This window comes from Doryrhamphus excisus, linkage group LG17 (genome assembly GCF_037039965.1).
Source record: "Doryrhamphus excisus strain RoL-2023G ecotype Guam linkage group LG17, RoL_Dexc_Guam_v1.1, whole genome shotgun sequence".
Lineage (NCBI taxonomy): Eukaryota > Metazoa > Chordata > Actinopteri > Syngnathiformes > Syngnathidae > Doryrhamphus > Doryrhamphus excisus.
Window position 1 is genome coordinate 6,165,430 of NC_136373.1, and position 15,734 is coordinate 6,181,163.

The 15,734-nt window shown below is 39.6% G+C and overlaps 1 protein-coding gene and 1 long non-coding RNA gene across 10 annotated transcripts in view; one reads left to right on the forward strand and one right to left on the reverse strand.

Moving 5' to 3' along the window:
* The first annotated feature begins 91 nt into the window (after nucleotides 1-91).
* Nucleotides 92-9,580, forward strand: LOC131137096 (uncharacterized). Of its 7 annotated transcripts, none has more exons than XR_013630088.1 (9): nucleotides 92-248; nucleotides 467-627; nucleotides 2,897-3,002; nucleotides 3,097-3,883; nucleotides 4,416-4,509; nucleotides 4,658-4,724; nucleotides 6,047-6,161; nucleotides 6,311-6,447; nucleotides 8,417-9,580. It is a non-coding gene; the product is annotated as an uncharacterized LOC131137096 (long non-coding RNA). The 7 variants fall into 7 exon arrangements; XR_013630091.1 differs by having other exon boundaries at nucleotides 3,750-3,883; XR_013630089.1 differs by having other exon boundaries at nucleotides 2,897-3,883; nucleotides 4,308-4,509.
* Nucleotides 861-15,734, reverse strand: part of LOC131137091 (solute carrier family 41 member 3-like) — a 29,486-nt gene continuing 14,612 nt past the window's right edge. For 2 of the 3 annotated variants that reach the window (XM_078797626.1, XM_058084632.2), the window contains exons 2-11: nucleotides 8,978-9,325; nucleotides 5,251-5,358; nucleotides 4,812-4,883; nucleotides 3,978-4,122; nucleotides 3,734-3,880; nucleotides 2,869-3,013; nucleotides 2,649-2,728; nucleotides 2,242-2,376; nucleotides 1,881-2,029; nucleotides 861-1,580 (exon numbers count right to left, since the gene is read on the reverse strand). In XM_078797626.1, coding sequence (XP_078653752.1) covers nucleotides 1,407-1,580; nucleotides 1,881-2,029; nucleotides 2,242-2,376; nucleotides 2,649-2,728; nucleotides 2,869-3,013; nucleotides 3,734-3,880; nucleotides 3,978-4,122; nucleotides 4,812-4,883; nucleotides 5,251-5,358; nucleotides 8,978-9,289 — 1,467 coding nt within the window. In that variant the 5' untranslated portion in view covers nucleotides 9,290-9,325 and the 3' untranslated portion in view covers nucleotides 861-1,406. Of the gene's footprint in view, nucleotides 1,581-1,880; nucleotides 2,030-2,241; nucleotides 2,377-2,648; nucleotides 2,729-2,868; nucleotides 3,014-3,733; nucleotides 3,881-3,977; nucleotides 4,123-4,811; nucleotides 4,884-5,250; nucleotides 5,359-6,349; nucleotides 7,832-8,977; nucleotides 9,326-15,734 lie in introns of those variants that run through there. The other variant, XM_078797627.1, reaches the window with a different exon arrangement.

Here is a 15,734-nt window from a genome sequence, read left to right on the forward strand (position 1 = left end):
ATGTTGGTAGCAGTCTGTCAAGTAATTTCATGTTTGTATTGTCATTGGGTCTCTGAAAATGTAACAGCCAATCCAAAGGGCTGGGGGCGGGACTAAGAGCAAGAGTTTGACAGAGAGGAGCGGGAAGGAGATAGACGCTATCGCCGGGAGAGTGCACAGTAAGACATCATTAAGTAGTAACACAGAAGTGTATCACCGAAGGTCGACTATTCGTGGTCCTGATATTGACTTCTTGTGAACTTCAAAAGGTGAATATATGCTGTGACTACTTGTTGTAGCTGTAGAATTATGAAACTGTAATGCTATTTAGAAGTAGTAGCTACTAGCCTAGTAGCCTAGCAATGCACATATGATTAGGCCTTGGTATCATAATTTAGCATTGTCATGTGTATCCAGCTAAGGCTAATGCTAACTCGACATGACATAGTGTTTCATAGTAGCTAAATGGAGTTTATGTGCTTAAAAGAAGATGATGTTCTCCCGATGGATGGGCCCTGTTGTATCCTGCTGCCCTGCTGTGTGGCAGTTGTGTTCCGGCCGACGACCCTGCTGAGTGACGCCACCATGCCATGTTATTGGATGATAATTGTGCTGACATCAAGAGATCAGGAAACTGCATATCCACAGGTGAGCAGGTTTCCTTAGCTACTTGTGAAGCGGCCATTTTGTTTGTAGGCCTCACTGCACACAAGCAAAGACACAGGCCTGCACAAACCAAAGTTGAACTAAACTGAACTAAGGTTTAAACTGAGAAACTAAATAGTGGTACTGTTTGGGCAATTGAAGTTATTGTGTTTATTGTTTTGCTCGTTTTATGAGAGTGAGGAACAGAATTAGAACACACAAACAAGATCTGGTATTTTGAGAACTTTTATTTGATTATTAAATTTGGAATTCATTCTTTTTGTCAAAAGGTTATTTTGATTTTGGGTATCTATATTCTGTATATTTTGTAAATTTTATATTTATTTTGTATATTTAACATTCAGTTGTGGAGGTCATTTTTAGAAAAGAAACAATTTTTACAGTTTGCAGTATACAGTATATTTTATACAGTCACAATGGAGGCAGAATTTACAGTCAAGTTGATGTGTAGTCATGTGGGCACACATGTAACTTGGCTTGAAATTTTCTAAACCAAAAAACCCAGGTGGAAGACATGGTGAGAATCCCACCATTCCACCTGTGTTTCTTGTTAAAGGCAGAGGAATGGTTGACAACGCAAGATACCTTTAAACGATGGGAAGACCCTATGGCAATGATAGCTGACAAATGTGTTACCTCTGCAGTCTGTCCACCTGATACAAGTCATGACTTTGATTGGAGGCAATGCTTATTGTCCGTCTGTGCGTATAGAGGGTAACGAGACTGTCTCCGTCAGAGTTTGGTGCCAAAAAGGAGATGATTTAGAGCTCTTGAGCGTGAACCAGTGACACGCAACGGTAGCACAAGGCCAGAAAGCCTGTGCCCAGCAGGTCCCCCAGTGCCGTTAGGTAAGGGATGGAGAAGTTGTCAGGGTCCAGCGATCGCCGCCACATCATACGGACGATGAGGTCAGCCGCATAAAGCAAGATGGCCACCTGTGATCACAATCAATCAGAAAGTGTGCAATAATTATTTAAACAAAAGTAGACAGGTGCACCAAATTTGAGCACCATAACAGAAAAATATTAGTACATCCTAGGAGATATTTAGTAGATCTATAAACACTCCTTAAAGTGGAACCCCACAGCAAATCTCTGACCTCGCTTTTATATCCTGCCCCTAAACCATGATGTTGAACAATCTTTGCTTTCAGGTTATTTAACAGAAAATCCCATTCTGGATATACTGAAAACATCCTGTTATGTACAATGAAGAAGGAATTTTGTGGATGTTACCTGGAGCACAGCAGCACACAGGTAGCAAGCGGCAAAGGTCAAAGTGATTGGCACTTCATCACCTTGCAACAGAGAAATGGCGTAGAGGAAGACCAGGTGACCCGGCATGACCAACATCAGCAGCACACGCGCTGATTTCGAGTTCAAACCTTCCGGACCAGATAGAGTAGAGTTGTAGTGAACACATGGCCTCAATTCAAAAGATCAATGAGTTAATTCTGTGATTTGCTTTTTATTTAGCTTTTTCTGTACCTCCATCATGCATGATGTCTTTACATCATGCATGACTACAGTTGAGCAGGTAGCAAAGGATTAACTCTGCTTTTCTGATTTGATTTTCCTTTGAATTTTTAATATTTACCTGAGGAAAAGAATGTAATGTAGGGATTGGGCCAATGCTGCCTCATCTTATAGGGTAAAACCCCGGGGATGCTCCAGAGGTGCATGTAGGTGGAGAGTCTGCTGGCCTGGATGGCCACCAAGTTGCCACCGACACCTAAAAAAACACTGAGTAAATTAGTCACTTTCAGGTGGTATGATGTTCTTTTGCTGAAATGCAGCGTTACTGCAAATGTACAGTGGCCGGGAAGTATAAAACAAAAAGAAAAATAATCAAGAGGGGGATTGTACCCGTTATACTCATCAAATTATTTGATGGGACTCCTGTTATATGTTAAATGCTTCTCAAATATGAGGGTTGCACGGTATACACTTTCGTGAGGTATGAAATTGCTTTTCCTTGTTAGTAATTCTACTTGGTCATCTTACCATTTATAACTGGCGTAAAAACAGCCATCCCCTCAAAGTTGGGATTACTGACCGTCTTGTCCAGAATCAAGCCTCCAAGACTGAAAATAAGCAAAATGATGGCAATTAATAATGTTGAATATCACCCATCATGAATTGCAGTGAATTACTTGTATGGTGTTACAGCAACACTTAAAAACTGGTATCATAATTAACATTGACATTGAGTGTGTGCATATACCTGCTAATACACATGGCTATTAAAACAGGCTGCCACCCCGAGGAGAGGACCTCCTTGCTTTGAGGGTTCTGCCGGGCCACCACCACCCAGAGCGGAATCAGAGCCAGGAAAACCACACACACCAGGGGAGATAGGTACCATGTATCTATATGAAGAACGGCTAACAATTAATTGAATGAAATATTACATTATGAAACAATATATGGCTGATGTGTTGTTTGATTCCAGGATGTACTCCGCATCTCACCCAAAGTCAACTGGGGTAGTTTCCAGCATAATACCCATTAAAAGTGACGCTTCTCTTGGAGGGCATGATGGGAAGTCATGTGACTGGAGATCATAAACTTGGGTTTTGCTGCCATCTTGTGCACTATGATCATAATAGGCACATCCAAACTCTGTTCATCAACTGTTACATCAATTTAAAGATTGAAAGATAACTATTTAAATATTTTTCCTAGAGCTGTGAAATGTTTACAATTTTTAAGCACATATTAATCAGGTTTTTTTTTAATTAATTAATCCTGACTAATCACCCACCATGTGAAAGTATGTCTGAAATATGCCTGTCTTTACTGTATTTTATTGAAGGAAATATATAAAACGGGCAGGCTTACATATATTTGTATGTATTAACTGAAAATCTTAATCAAGTTAAGAGATGGCACACAATCTATTTACCTAGCACTGTTTTTTTAATAACAGAATATTTTAATCAGACTTTAATGTTAGTATGAGCGATGAGGAGCTGCGTCATTGTTATGGGTGAAATATCGTAAGTTGCACTAGACACCTATGCACATAACAGAGATGCTTAATAACAAAAAGTGACCAATGTTGTACCAATGTAGATGTACATTCTCACCTATGTGTCCATAAAGGGTATTGCTGACTCCAGCCAGCAGTGACAGTGTGATCAAATCACCCAAACTGGCAGCTATAGGGGTGGCCACATTGTCTGGGTTGATTCCTACCTTCCTGGAGCCGATGATCACGCCAACCATCAACAAGCCTGGTAGGGAGAAGATACCAACAGGAAATTAAAGAAACAATGCAACTGGTTGTCCGCTCTTAAACTTATACAATGATCGAGTCCAGGGGTCACTCACCTAAAGAGAGAGCAGCCACAAAGGCCGTGACTATGCTACTGGCACACAGAACAGCCGCCTGATCCAGTTCAATTCCCCCTCTGGAAATTGATCCTAAAGAAACAGCTGCAACAGCAGCAAGGAAGCCTACGACAGTCGCTTGTACCTGCAGAAAGTGTTTCATCAATAAAAATAGATTAATTTTATCTGTAAACTGACAACATTACTTGTGGACCAAGTATTACTGCTTGGTCAAGTGGGGCAAAAAAGTATTGTCAGTCAGCAATCGTGCATGTCTTAACAAGGTTTTCACACACTGTTGATGGTATTTTGACCCATTCCTCCATGCAGATATATTTTGGGGCTGTCACTGGGCAACACAGATTTTCAACTCCCTTGAAAGATTTTCTACGGGGTTGAGATCTGGCCTCTTGTTCTGGTCACTCCTCCTTTGCCCAGGCGGTGTGTTTGGGATCATGCTGAAAGACCCAGCGACGTTTCATCTTCAATGGTGTATACTGATGACGAGTTCACACAGATACCATTAATACAGGTAAGACAGAGTTGACTCTTAAAGAAGTTACAGGTGAGAGACAGAAAATTGTTTTTTTTTTTTTATAGGTGACCAAATACTTATTTTTCACCAGAAATTGCAAATACATTTTTCAAAAATGTGTTTTTTGTTTTTTAATCTCTCATAGATGAGGTATGCTGTGTTGTATGCTGTGGCGAAACCTGAATGGAAAAGCCGAAAAAGAAAAAGTTGAGGTATACCCGTGATGAAAATGGGAGGTTGGTGACTGCCTAATACTTTTTTTGCCCCACTGTAATCACACAAGTTTGTGTGTACAGTACCTGTATCAGTGCTAGATTGCTGCACACCATGGTCCATTGTTTGTGTGGGTCATCCATTTGTCCCGTGTTAGCCTAAAAAAAAATGTAATTCACTTCAGACCTAACAAGATAACTAAGACGCACAAATGGACAATATATAGTGTTATGTGTACATATGTTGTATGACATGCATGTACTTGTCAAGTTCAGTTGAGTTAAAATGAACTGGCGCGTTAGCTCTGTTCATACGGTGTGAACGCTTAAATCTAAACAGACCAAAGCCTCGGGCTAGTAATGCGGACCTATTATGCTTTTTCCACTTTTCTGACCTGTAAATGTAGTTAGAATGTTGTATTCTTGTGTTAATCGATGCCAAAGTTCCAGATAATGAGGTTTGTGTATTTGGGAGTGAGTTTTTCCTATATGGGCTTCCGGCGTCAACATCAGGTGTCAATCTTACAGCAGTGGAGAGGCGGGCAGCTAGGGTCATCTCTAGGTTTCCTTTGAGTCCAACCAGTGCAGGTACCAGAATAAAGACCTCAGTGATCACCTTGAACACATCCCAGTGCTGAAAGACACATAAAATTTATTTTTTATTTTTAGAAACAATTATAATTACTCCTAAGAAATATTTAAAATCAATTCCAAATCCTGTGACACTAATTAGGATAAGCGGTATAGAAAATAGATGGATTCAAAATAAACCCCATGAACCTCCCGGTCTTGCAGACATAATTTTTAAATAAGCACATCACATATTCAAAAGTAACCACTAGCCTACTTTTTCCTCATTCCACCTCTCTGGTCACCATGTGACAGCAGAAGGTTCATCGGGTACACGGGAGGTACGGCTTGGCTCCAAGTCTACTTGGCAGGTCCATGGGGTTTCGAGCTTTAAATAGATGCACATAGAACAGAGGACGTCAGCTGGTAAGAGACAAGTGATGTGGAGGAGAGGTGGAGGGAGGGTGGGCAGGAGGCAAAGGAGGATGCAGTGAAAGAGTAATCTATCTGATGCAATAGTAGACAAAAAGAATTAAAGGTTTCTGTATGTTTTGAAGATGAATTAATTTAATTGGAGGTATTGTAATTTTGTGAAGCTAAGTATCAGAGAAATGAGATGTGAATTATACACATCGCACAAGGAATGGTGACGAGTAGGCGACTGCAAGGTTATGTTGGGTCATGGCCCACTTCTGCAGCAACATTGCTCCTGATGATGCTGGTGTATTCATTCATTCATTCATTTTCTACAGCTTTTTCCTCACGAGGGGCGCGGGGGTGCTGGAGCCTATCCCAACTGTCTTTGGGCGAGAGGCAGGGTACACCCTAGACTGGTGGCCAGCCAATCACAGGATGCTGGTGTAATGGGTAAGGTATTTATTTTTTGATAATCCATCCTTACCTAAAAGTAAACAAAAGCATATTTTCTAAATCAAACATATTTAGTTCGGTAATATTAAAAACTACTTTATCAAATATAAATACTGCAATTAAAATACCCGTTTTTTTTTTTCCAGTTTCAACGTCATCAATACAACATAGAATTCATGACATACTTGTATGATGTCCATGATGACACCAGCGAAAACCAGTCCAAGACCTGACACCAGAAAGGGTACCAAGACCTGCAGAGCGATGAGCCATGAGCTCTCTGGTAAAAATCCATGTTCCGAGCGTGTTAGCTTCCACGTCACGCCGCGTAACTTATTTCCCTGGTAGTAAAGCTCCAGCTCAAGATGAGTCACCGCCATGTTTGAGTTGAAAGGGTTACGTCAATTTAAACGTGTCATCACGGGAAATGTAAAGATGTGAGCTCAGGCAGTGGAGGACTGAAATCAGCCAGTCAAAGTTTAAAGTAATGAGAGGAAAAAGAACAAAAACATTAATAGATGCTGTACTGAACTCTACCTGATCACAGTCAAAAGACCTTGTGGTCTGTCCGTAAATAAAGCACTACATAATTAAAGGTCCAAAAGGAGCAGCTTTATTACTTGCCCTGTCACACTGAAATGTGTTTTAAGTCAATGTTTTTAGGTTAGTTCCTATCAACTCCTGTTATACTTAAGTGTTTAGTAAGACATTTTGAGGTTATGCTGTAACTGAACTTGTAAACACTGACTTAGAATGTTTTAGGTTTTGCTATTCAAACCTCTATTGTACAGTCAATTTAATCAGTGAGTTTAACTCAAGAGTAAACACAAGTTATAATGACTGTTTTGAGGTTAATTGTATGTCCATCCTCCATACAATGATGCATAGCATGTCTGACCCACTATTGAGTCAGCAGTGATGAGGTGATCTACTTATCAGCACCGACTTGAGAACATTAACACCATTTTTGCCTACGTCGGTCACTTCTGTTGCTTTGCTCTCACTGTCAAAAAGTTAGTAAAAAAGTAATTCTAATGAAAAATACAAATTAAGACAATAGCACGAGTACTGGTTCCCCACAAGCTTCAGTTGCTGTTAAGTCTTTGTTGTAGAAGTCCTCAATCTCTTTGTTCCCATCAGTAATAAACTTGACCTCCTGAGCGATAACATCATCCACAAAAAAAACCCCAAAACAAACTGATGGTGTGACTGAAGAGTCAGTCGAATGAGATGTTGTTTGTCCTGTGGTCCAACCAGTGCCAGGCAAACAAGAGAGGCAATAAGATATCCCAAAAGATCCTGTAGTAAGATGCAGCAGCTGGCGTCTGGCAGTGAAGCGTTCCTCTTGTGCTGATGCTGTCAGCATCAGGATAGTCCTGCTCTGCTATGCTCTGTTCTGCTCTGCTCTGCTCTGCTGTGACGTAGCAGATAAAGAGGCAGGACCGTTTCCACTGCACGTCATGCTCTTCCAGATGGGAAATGACAAGCTTACTGGCATACATTATCACTCTTCCCACATAGTCCTACTGAAAAACTGTTTGCCCCCTTCCTGATTGGTCATACTTAATGGTTCAGATCATCAAATGAAATTAAATATTAGTCAATGACAACACACCTGAACACGAAATGGAGACATTGTACTATCAAAGGAGAAAGAAAAAGTGATGCCCCCACCCCCATTTTGTTCATGAAAAAATTGTATCTTTCACCCATCTAAATGATCTGTGTCCGTATCTGTACTCTGAGTGGGTGGGGCATAAACCGGAAGTGGGTGTGGTTTAATCTGTACATTATTTTAACTCTGAAATTTACACGAATTGATCAGAAGATGCTATGTGGATTGTTTATTATTCAGCTATATGTGTGTAAGTCACCCTTGAGACTTTATTTTTATTTTTAATGAGCAGACAAAAAAATATCCTCCCGTACCATGTGGAAGTGGTAAGTTTTTGGTTTCTTACTTTGGCATTCTTTTCTACTCCACTGAAAACCATTCCTTCAGTTTACAATAAAGAAATTAGAGGCCAACTATTTAGCTCACTAGCATGATATGCAATGATCCAGTAGCCTGTGCATTAGAATTGTTGTGTAAACAAAGAATAACAGGAGTAAAAGTGGCTTGACAAAGTTCCAATAATGGTAAAATAATCACATTACAAAAATATTCTATTTATTAATAATGAATCCTACATCGTGGAAATGTATTGTATGTGCTTTTCCATTCAGACTGCTCTGTTCTTCTCTCCCTGCAGACACAACATGCATTCGGCCAAAGCGACTACACATTGTCCTCTGTCAGTCACAGCCGGCAGACTGATGAGCGACTGATGAAAAGTGTTAAACAGAAGTGGAAAGAGGACGGTAACTCAGATCAGCAATCAGCTCATTGCAAAAGGAGACAGCAAATTTAGATAAATTTTATGGGATTTCCCTGCATCCTTAAATGCAGCTAATTGTACTTCTGTGAGTTACAAAATGAGTGATAAGAATATACACGCATAATGAGGATGTTATGATGCTCGGGATGCCTGTGAATGCATCTTGCCATATGTCTTGCAAGGAAGCGCCGTTGCAATGACGAATGGACTAGAGACGTGTTTCTTGGAGCATACACGGTGTTTAAATCACACTCGTTGAATAAAGTTATTAGAGCAAGGCTTAATTACACAAAAAAATGTACATAATTAATTAGATAAATTAGGTTCGGCCAATGACATGCAATTTTTGACAGACCTCGTGAAAAAATGTCCCCCAAAACCTCAGTTGACATTGGCATTTGTAGGTTCCACTGTATCACTCACTACTCAACTCACCTGTACACTATCCAGCACCATCCCAGCCATCACCATTCCCATCCCAGCCAGTAGATAAGGGAAAAGAACCTGCAGACATATCGCTAGGGATGATTCCTCCGCCAATTTAGCAACAGATGCTTTCGGCCTCGCCTCTGATGGCTTTTTAGAAAGTGGCTGAAGGGTGGGCGGTATTGTGAGCTCATCATGTCCATTGAGGCTATCTGCCCGACCAGCACTGGGACTAGCGCCGGGGCTTTTCCCTTTGGTCCGCGACTTTTTGGTCTTTTTCCTCTGGCGGGTTAGTGGTGGTGGTTTGTCATCGCCTGGCATGACGGCTGTGTGCAAAGAGTCTGGCGCAGGATTAATCTAGACAAGGACAAATTGTATGATTAGGAATCATAGAATACAATGGTGCAGTGCGTTTTCTACAAGAATAAGTCTCAATGTTACCATACTAGCAAGCAGGATTGTGCAAAGCTATTGAAGCAATCACCATCAACTGTAGAGGATAGGAATGTACCAAAGAAGAACCAATTGCATTCAGCAAAATAATAAAATTCTGGAATATGCAATCAAAATCCCACGCATACTTAATGAATTGCAGACGAATAAAGCATATCAAAGACCATCAAGACTCCCTCTTTTATGAACAAATGCCAGGAGACAATGCAGAGGAAAGAAAGGTGAGTTACACATACATACGTACATACATACATACATACATACACTTTTCTGGTAAAAAAAGAAAAACAAAAAAAAAAACATTTTTTTTTGGTGTGTTTTTATCAACATGCTTCTAACGCACTTTTCTGGTCAAAAAAAGAGCGGCAACCTCACACACACTCAACAGGGGCCCCAGGAGTATCCAAAAATGGCATAAAATGCCAGAGTTTGAGGGCGGTGATTTTTGACAAAAAACGTAAGGGTTAGTATGTCATTTTTTTGTTTTTTTCAACTTGCTTCTAACGAACTTTTCTGGTCAAAAAAACACGGGAAACGTCACACACACTCAACAGGGGCCTCAAAAGCTTCCAAAAATGGCATAAAATGCCAGAGTTTGACGGCTGTAATTTTTGACAAAAAACGTAAGGGGCTAGTATGTCGTTTTTTTTCAGTTTTTTCAACTTGCTGAAAATGCACTTTTCTGGTCAAAAAGACAGTGGAAACCTCACACACACTCAACAGGGGGTCCAGAAGAGGCCATAAATGGCATAAAATGCCAAAGTTTGAGGGTGTCGATTTTTGAAAAAAACATAAGGGGTTAGTATGTCGTTTTTTTTCAGTTTTTTCAACTTGTTGAAAATGCACTTTTCTGGTCAAAAAGACAGCGGAAACCTCACACACACTCAACAGGGGGCCCAGAAGAGCCCAAAAATGGCATAAAATGCCAAAGTTTGAGGGTGTCAATTTTTGAAAAAAACGTAAGGGGTTAGTATGTCGTTTTTTTCAATTTTTTCAACTTGCTGAAAATGCACTTTTCTGGTCAAAAAGACAGCGGAAACCTCACACACACTCAACAGGGGGCCCAGAAGAGCCCAAAAATGGCATAAAATGCCAAAGTTTGAGGGTGTCGATTTTTGAAAAAAACGTAAGGGGTTAGTATGTCATTTTTTCAATTTTTTCAACTTGCTGAAAATGCACTTTTCTGGTCAAAAAGACAGTGGAAACCTCACACACACTCAACAGGGGGCTCAGAAGAGCCCAAAAATGGCATAAAATGCCAGTATTCCATTTTGTGATTTTTGAAAAAAACGTAAGGGGTTAGTATGTCGTTTTTTTTCAATTTTTTCAACTTGCTGAAAATGTACTTTTCTGGTCAAAAAGATAGCGGAAACCTCACACACACTCAACAGGGGGCTCAAAAGAACCCAAAAATGGCATGAAATGCCAAAGTTTGAGGGTGTTGATTATTGAAAAAAACGTAAGGGGTTAGTTAGTATGTCGTTTTTTTCAATTTTTTCAACTTGCTGAAAATGCACTTTTCTGGTCAAAAAGACAGCGGAAACCTCACACACACTCAACAGGGGGCTCAGAAGAGCCCAAAAATGGCATAAAATGCCAAAGTTTGAGGGTGTCAATTTTTGAAAAAAACGTAAGGGGTTAGTATGTCGTTTTTTTCAATTTTTTCAACTTGCTGAAAATGCACTTTTCTGGTCAAAAAGACAGCGGAAACCTCACACACACTCAACAGGGGGCCCAGAAGAGCCCAAAAATGGCATAAAATGCCAAAGTTTGAGGGTGTCGATTTTTGAAAAAAACGTAAGGGGTTAGTATGTCGTTTTTTTCAATTTTTTCAACTTGCTGAAAATGCACTTTTCTGGTCAAAAAGACAGTGGAAACCTCACACACACTCAACAGGGGGCTCAGAAGAGCCCAAAAATGGCATAAAATGCCAGTATTCCATTTTGTGATTTTTGAAAAAAACGTAAGGGGTTAGTATGTCGTTTTTTTTCAATTTTTTCAACTTGCTGAAAATGTACTTTTCTGGTCAAAAAGATAGCGGAAACCTCACACACACTCAACAGGGGGCTCAAAAGAACCCAAAAATGGCATGAAATGCCAAAGTTTGAGGGTGTTGATTATTGAAAAAAACGTAAGGGGTTAGTTAGTATGTCGTTTTTTTCAATTTTTTCAACTTGCTGAAAATGCACTTTTCTGGTCAAAAAGACAGCGGAAACCTCACACACACTCAACAGGGGGCTCAGAAGAGCCCAAAAATGGCATAAAATGCCAGTATTCCATTTTGTGATTTTTGAAAAAAACGTAAGGGGTTAGTATGTCGTTTTTTTCAATTTTTTCAACTTGCTGAAAATGCACTTTTCTGGTCAAAAAGACAGCGGAAACCTCACACACACTCAACAGGGGGCCCAGAAGAGCCCAAAAATGGCATAAAATGCCAAAGTTTGAGGGTGTTGATTTTTGAAAAAAACGTAAGGGGTTAGCATGTCGTTTTTTTTCAATTTTTTCAACTTGCTGAAAATGCACTTTTCTGGTCAAAAAGACAGCGGAAACCTCACACACACTCAACAGGGGGCCCAGAAGAGCCCAAAAATGGCATAAAATGCCAAAGTTTGAGGGTGTCAATTTTTGAAAAAAACGTAAGGGGTTAGTATGTCGTTTTTTTCAATTTTTTCAACTTGCTGAAAATGCACTTTTCTGGTCAAAAAGACAGCGGAAACCTCACACACACTCAACAGGGGGCTCAGAAGAGCCCAAAAATGGCATAAAATGCCAAAGTTTGAGGGTGTTGATTATTGAAAAAAACGTAAGGGGTTAGTTAGTATGTCGTTTTTTTCAATTTTTTCAACTTGCTGAAAATGCACTTTTCTGGTCAAAAAGACAGCGGAAACCTCACACACACTCAACAGGGGGCTCAGAAGAGCCCAAAAATGGCATAAAATGCCAGTATTCCATTTTGTGATTTTTGAAAAAAACGTAAGGGGTTAGTATGTCGTTTTTTTCAATTTTTTCAACTTGCTGAAAATGCACTTTTCTGGTCAAAAAGACAGCGGAAACCTCACACACACTCAACAGGGGGCCCAGAAGAGCCCAAAAATGGCATAAAATGCCAAAGTTTGAGGGTGTTGATTTTTGAAAAAAACGTAAGGGGTTAGCATGTCGTTTTTTTTCAATTTTTTCAACTTGCTGAAAATGCACTTTTCTGGTCAAAAAGACAGCGGAAACCTCACACACACTCAACAGGGGGCCCAGAAGAGCCCAAAAATGGCATAAAATGCCAAAGTTTGAGGGTGTCAATTTTTGAAAAAAACGTAAGGGGTTAGTATGTCGTTTTTTTCAATTTTTTCAACTTGCTGAAAATGCACTTTTCTGGTCAAAAAGACAGCGGAAACCTCACACACACTCAACAGGGGGCTCAGAAGAGCCCAAAAATGGCATAAAATGCCAAAGTTTGAGGTGGTGATTTTTGAAAAAAACGTAAGGGGTTAGTATGTCGTTTTTTTCAATTTTTTCAACTTGCTGAAAATGCACTTTTCTGGTAAAAAAGACAGCGGAAACCTCACACACACTCAACAGGGGGCCCAGAAGAGCCCAAAAATGGCATAAAATGCCAAAGTTTGAGGGTGTCGATTTTTGAAAAAAACGTAAGGGGTTAGTATGTCGTTTTTTTTCAATTTTTTCAACTTGCTGAAAATGCACTTTTCTGGTCAAAAAGATAGCGGAAACCTCACACACACTCAACAGGGGGCTCAAAAGAACCCAAAAATGGCATAAAATGCCAAAGTTTGAGGGTGTTGATTATTGAAAAAAACGTAAGGGGTTAGTATGTCGTTTTTTTAAATTTTTTCAACTTGCTGAAAATGCACTTTTCTGGTCAAAAAGACAGCAGAAACCTCACACACACTCAACAGGGGGCCCAGAAGAGCCCAAAAATGGCATAAAATGCCAAAGTTTGAGGGTGTCAATTTTTGAAAAAAACGTAAGGGGTTAGTATGTCGTTTTTTTAAATTTTTTCAACTTGCTGAAAATGCACTTTTCTGGTCAAAAAGACAGCGGAAACCTCACACACACTCAACAGGGGGCCCAGAAGAGGCCAAAAATGGCATAAAATGACAAAGTTTGAGGGTGTCAATTTTTGAAAAAAACGTAAGGGGTTAGTATGTCGTTTTTTTTCAATTTTTTCAACTTGCTGAAAATGCACTTTTCTGGTAAAAAAGATAGCGGAAACCTCACACACACTCAACAGGGGGCTCAAAAGAACTCAAAAATGGCATAAAATGCCAAAGTTTGAGGGTGTTGATTATTGAAAAAAACGTAAGGGGTTAGTATGTCGTTTTTTTTAATTTTTTCAACTTGCTGAAAATGCACTTTTCTGGTCAAAAAGACAGCGGAAACCTCACACACACTCAACAGGGGGCCCAGAAGAGCCCAAAAATGGCATAAAATGCCAAAGTTTGAGGGTGTCAATTTTTGAAAAAAACGTAAGGGGTTAGTATGTCGTTTTTTTCAATTTTTTCAACTTGCTGAAAATGCACTTTTCTGGTCAAAAAGATAGCGGAAACCTCACACACACTCAACAGGGGGCTCAAAAGAACCCAAAAATGGCATAAAATGCCAAAGTTTGAGGGTGTCAATTTTTGAAAAAAACGTAAGGGGTTAGTATGTCGTTTTTTTCAATTTTTTCAACTTGCTGAAAATGCACTTTTCTGGTCAAAAAGACAGCGGAAACCTCACACACACTCAACAGGGGGCCCAGAAGAGGCCAAAAATGGCATAAAATGCCAGTATTCAATTTTGTGATTTTTGAAAAAAACGTAAGGGGTTAGTATGTCGTTTTTTTCAATTTTTTCAACTTGCTGAAAATGCACTTTTCTTGTCAAAAAGATAGCGGAAACCTCACACACACTCAACAGGGGGCTCAAAAGAACCCAAAAATGGCATAAAATGCCAAAGTTTGAGGGTGTTGATTATTGAAAAAAACGTAAGGGGTTAGTATGTCGTTTTTTTTAATTTTTTCAACTTGCTGAAAATGCACTTTTCTGGTCAAAAAGATAGCGGAAACCTCACACACACTCAACAGGGGGCCCAGAAGAGCCCAAAAATGGCATAAAATGCCAAAGTTTGAGGGTGTCAATTTTTGAAAAAAACGTAAGGGGTTAGTATGTCGTTTTTTTCAATTTTTTCAACTTGCTGAAAATGCACTTTTCTGGTCAAAAAGACAGCGGAAACCTCACACACACTCAACAGGGGGCCCAGAAGAGGCCAAAAATGGCATAAAATGCCAGTATTCAATTTTGTGATTTTTGAAAAAAACGTAAGGGGTTAGTATGTCGTTTTTTTTAATTTTTTTAACTTGCTGAAAATGCACTTTTCTGGTCAAAAAGATAGCAGAAACCTCACACACACTCAACAGGGGGCTCAAAAGAACCCAAAAATGGCATAAAATGCCAAAGTTTAAGGGTGTTGATTTTTGAAAAAAACGTAAGGGGTTAGTATGTCGTTTTTTTTAATTTTTTCAACTTGCTGAAAATGCACTTTTCTGGTCAAAAAGACAGCGGAAACCTCACACACACTCAACAGGGGGCCCAGAAGAGCCCAAAAATGGCATAAAATGCCAAAGTTTGAGGGTGTTGATTTTTGAAAAAAACGTAAGGGGTTAGTATGTCGTTTTTTTCCATTTTTTCAACTTGTTGAAAATGCACTTTTCTGATCAAAAAACAGCGGAAACCTCACACACACTCAACAGGGGGCCCATAAGAGCCCAAAAATGGCATAAAATGCCAAAGTTTGAGGGTGTCAATTTTTGAAAAAAACGTAAGGGGTTAGTATGTCGTTTTTTTCCATTTTTTCAACTTGCTGAAAATGCACTTTTCTGGTCAAAAAGACAGCGGAAACCTCACACACACTCAACAGGGGGCCCAGAAGAGGCCAAAAATGGCATAAAATGCCAGTATTCAATTTTGTGATTTTTGAAAAAAACGTAAGGGGTTAGTATGTCGTTTTTTTTAATTTTTTTAACTTGCTGAAAATGCACTTTTCTGGTCAAAAAGATAGCGGAAACCTCACACACACTCAACAGGGGGCTCAAAAGAACCCAAAAATGGCATAAAATGCCAAAGTTTAAGGGTGTTGATTTTTGAAAAAAACGTAAGGGGTTAGTATGTCGTTTTTTTTAATTTTTTCAACTTGCTGAAAATGCACTTTTCTGGTCAAAAAGACAGCGGAAACCTCACACACACTCAACAGGGGGCCCAGAAGAGCCCAAAAATGGCATAAAATGCCAAAGTTTGAGGGTGTTGATTTTTGAAAAAAACGT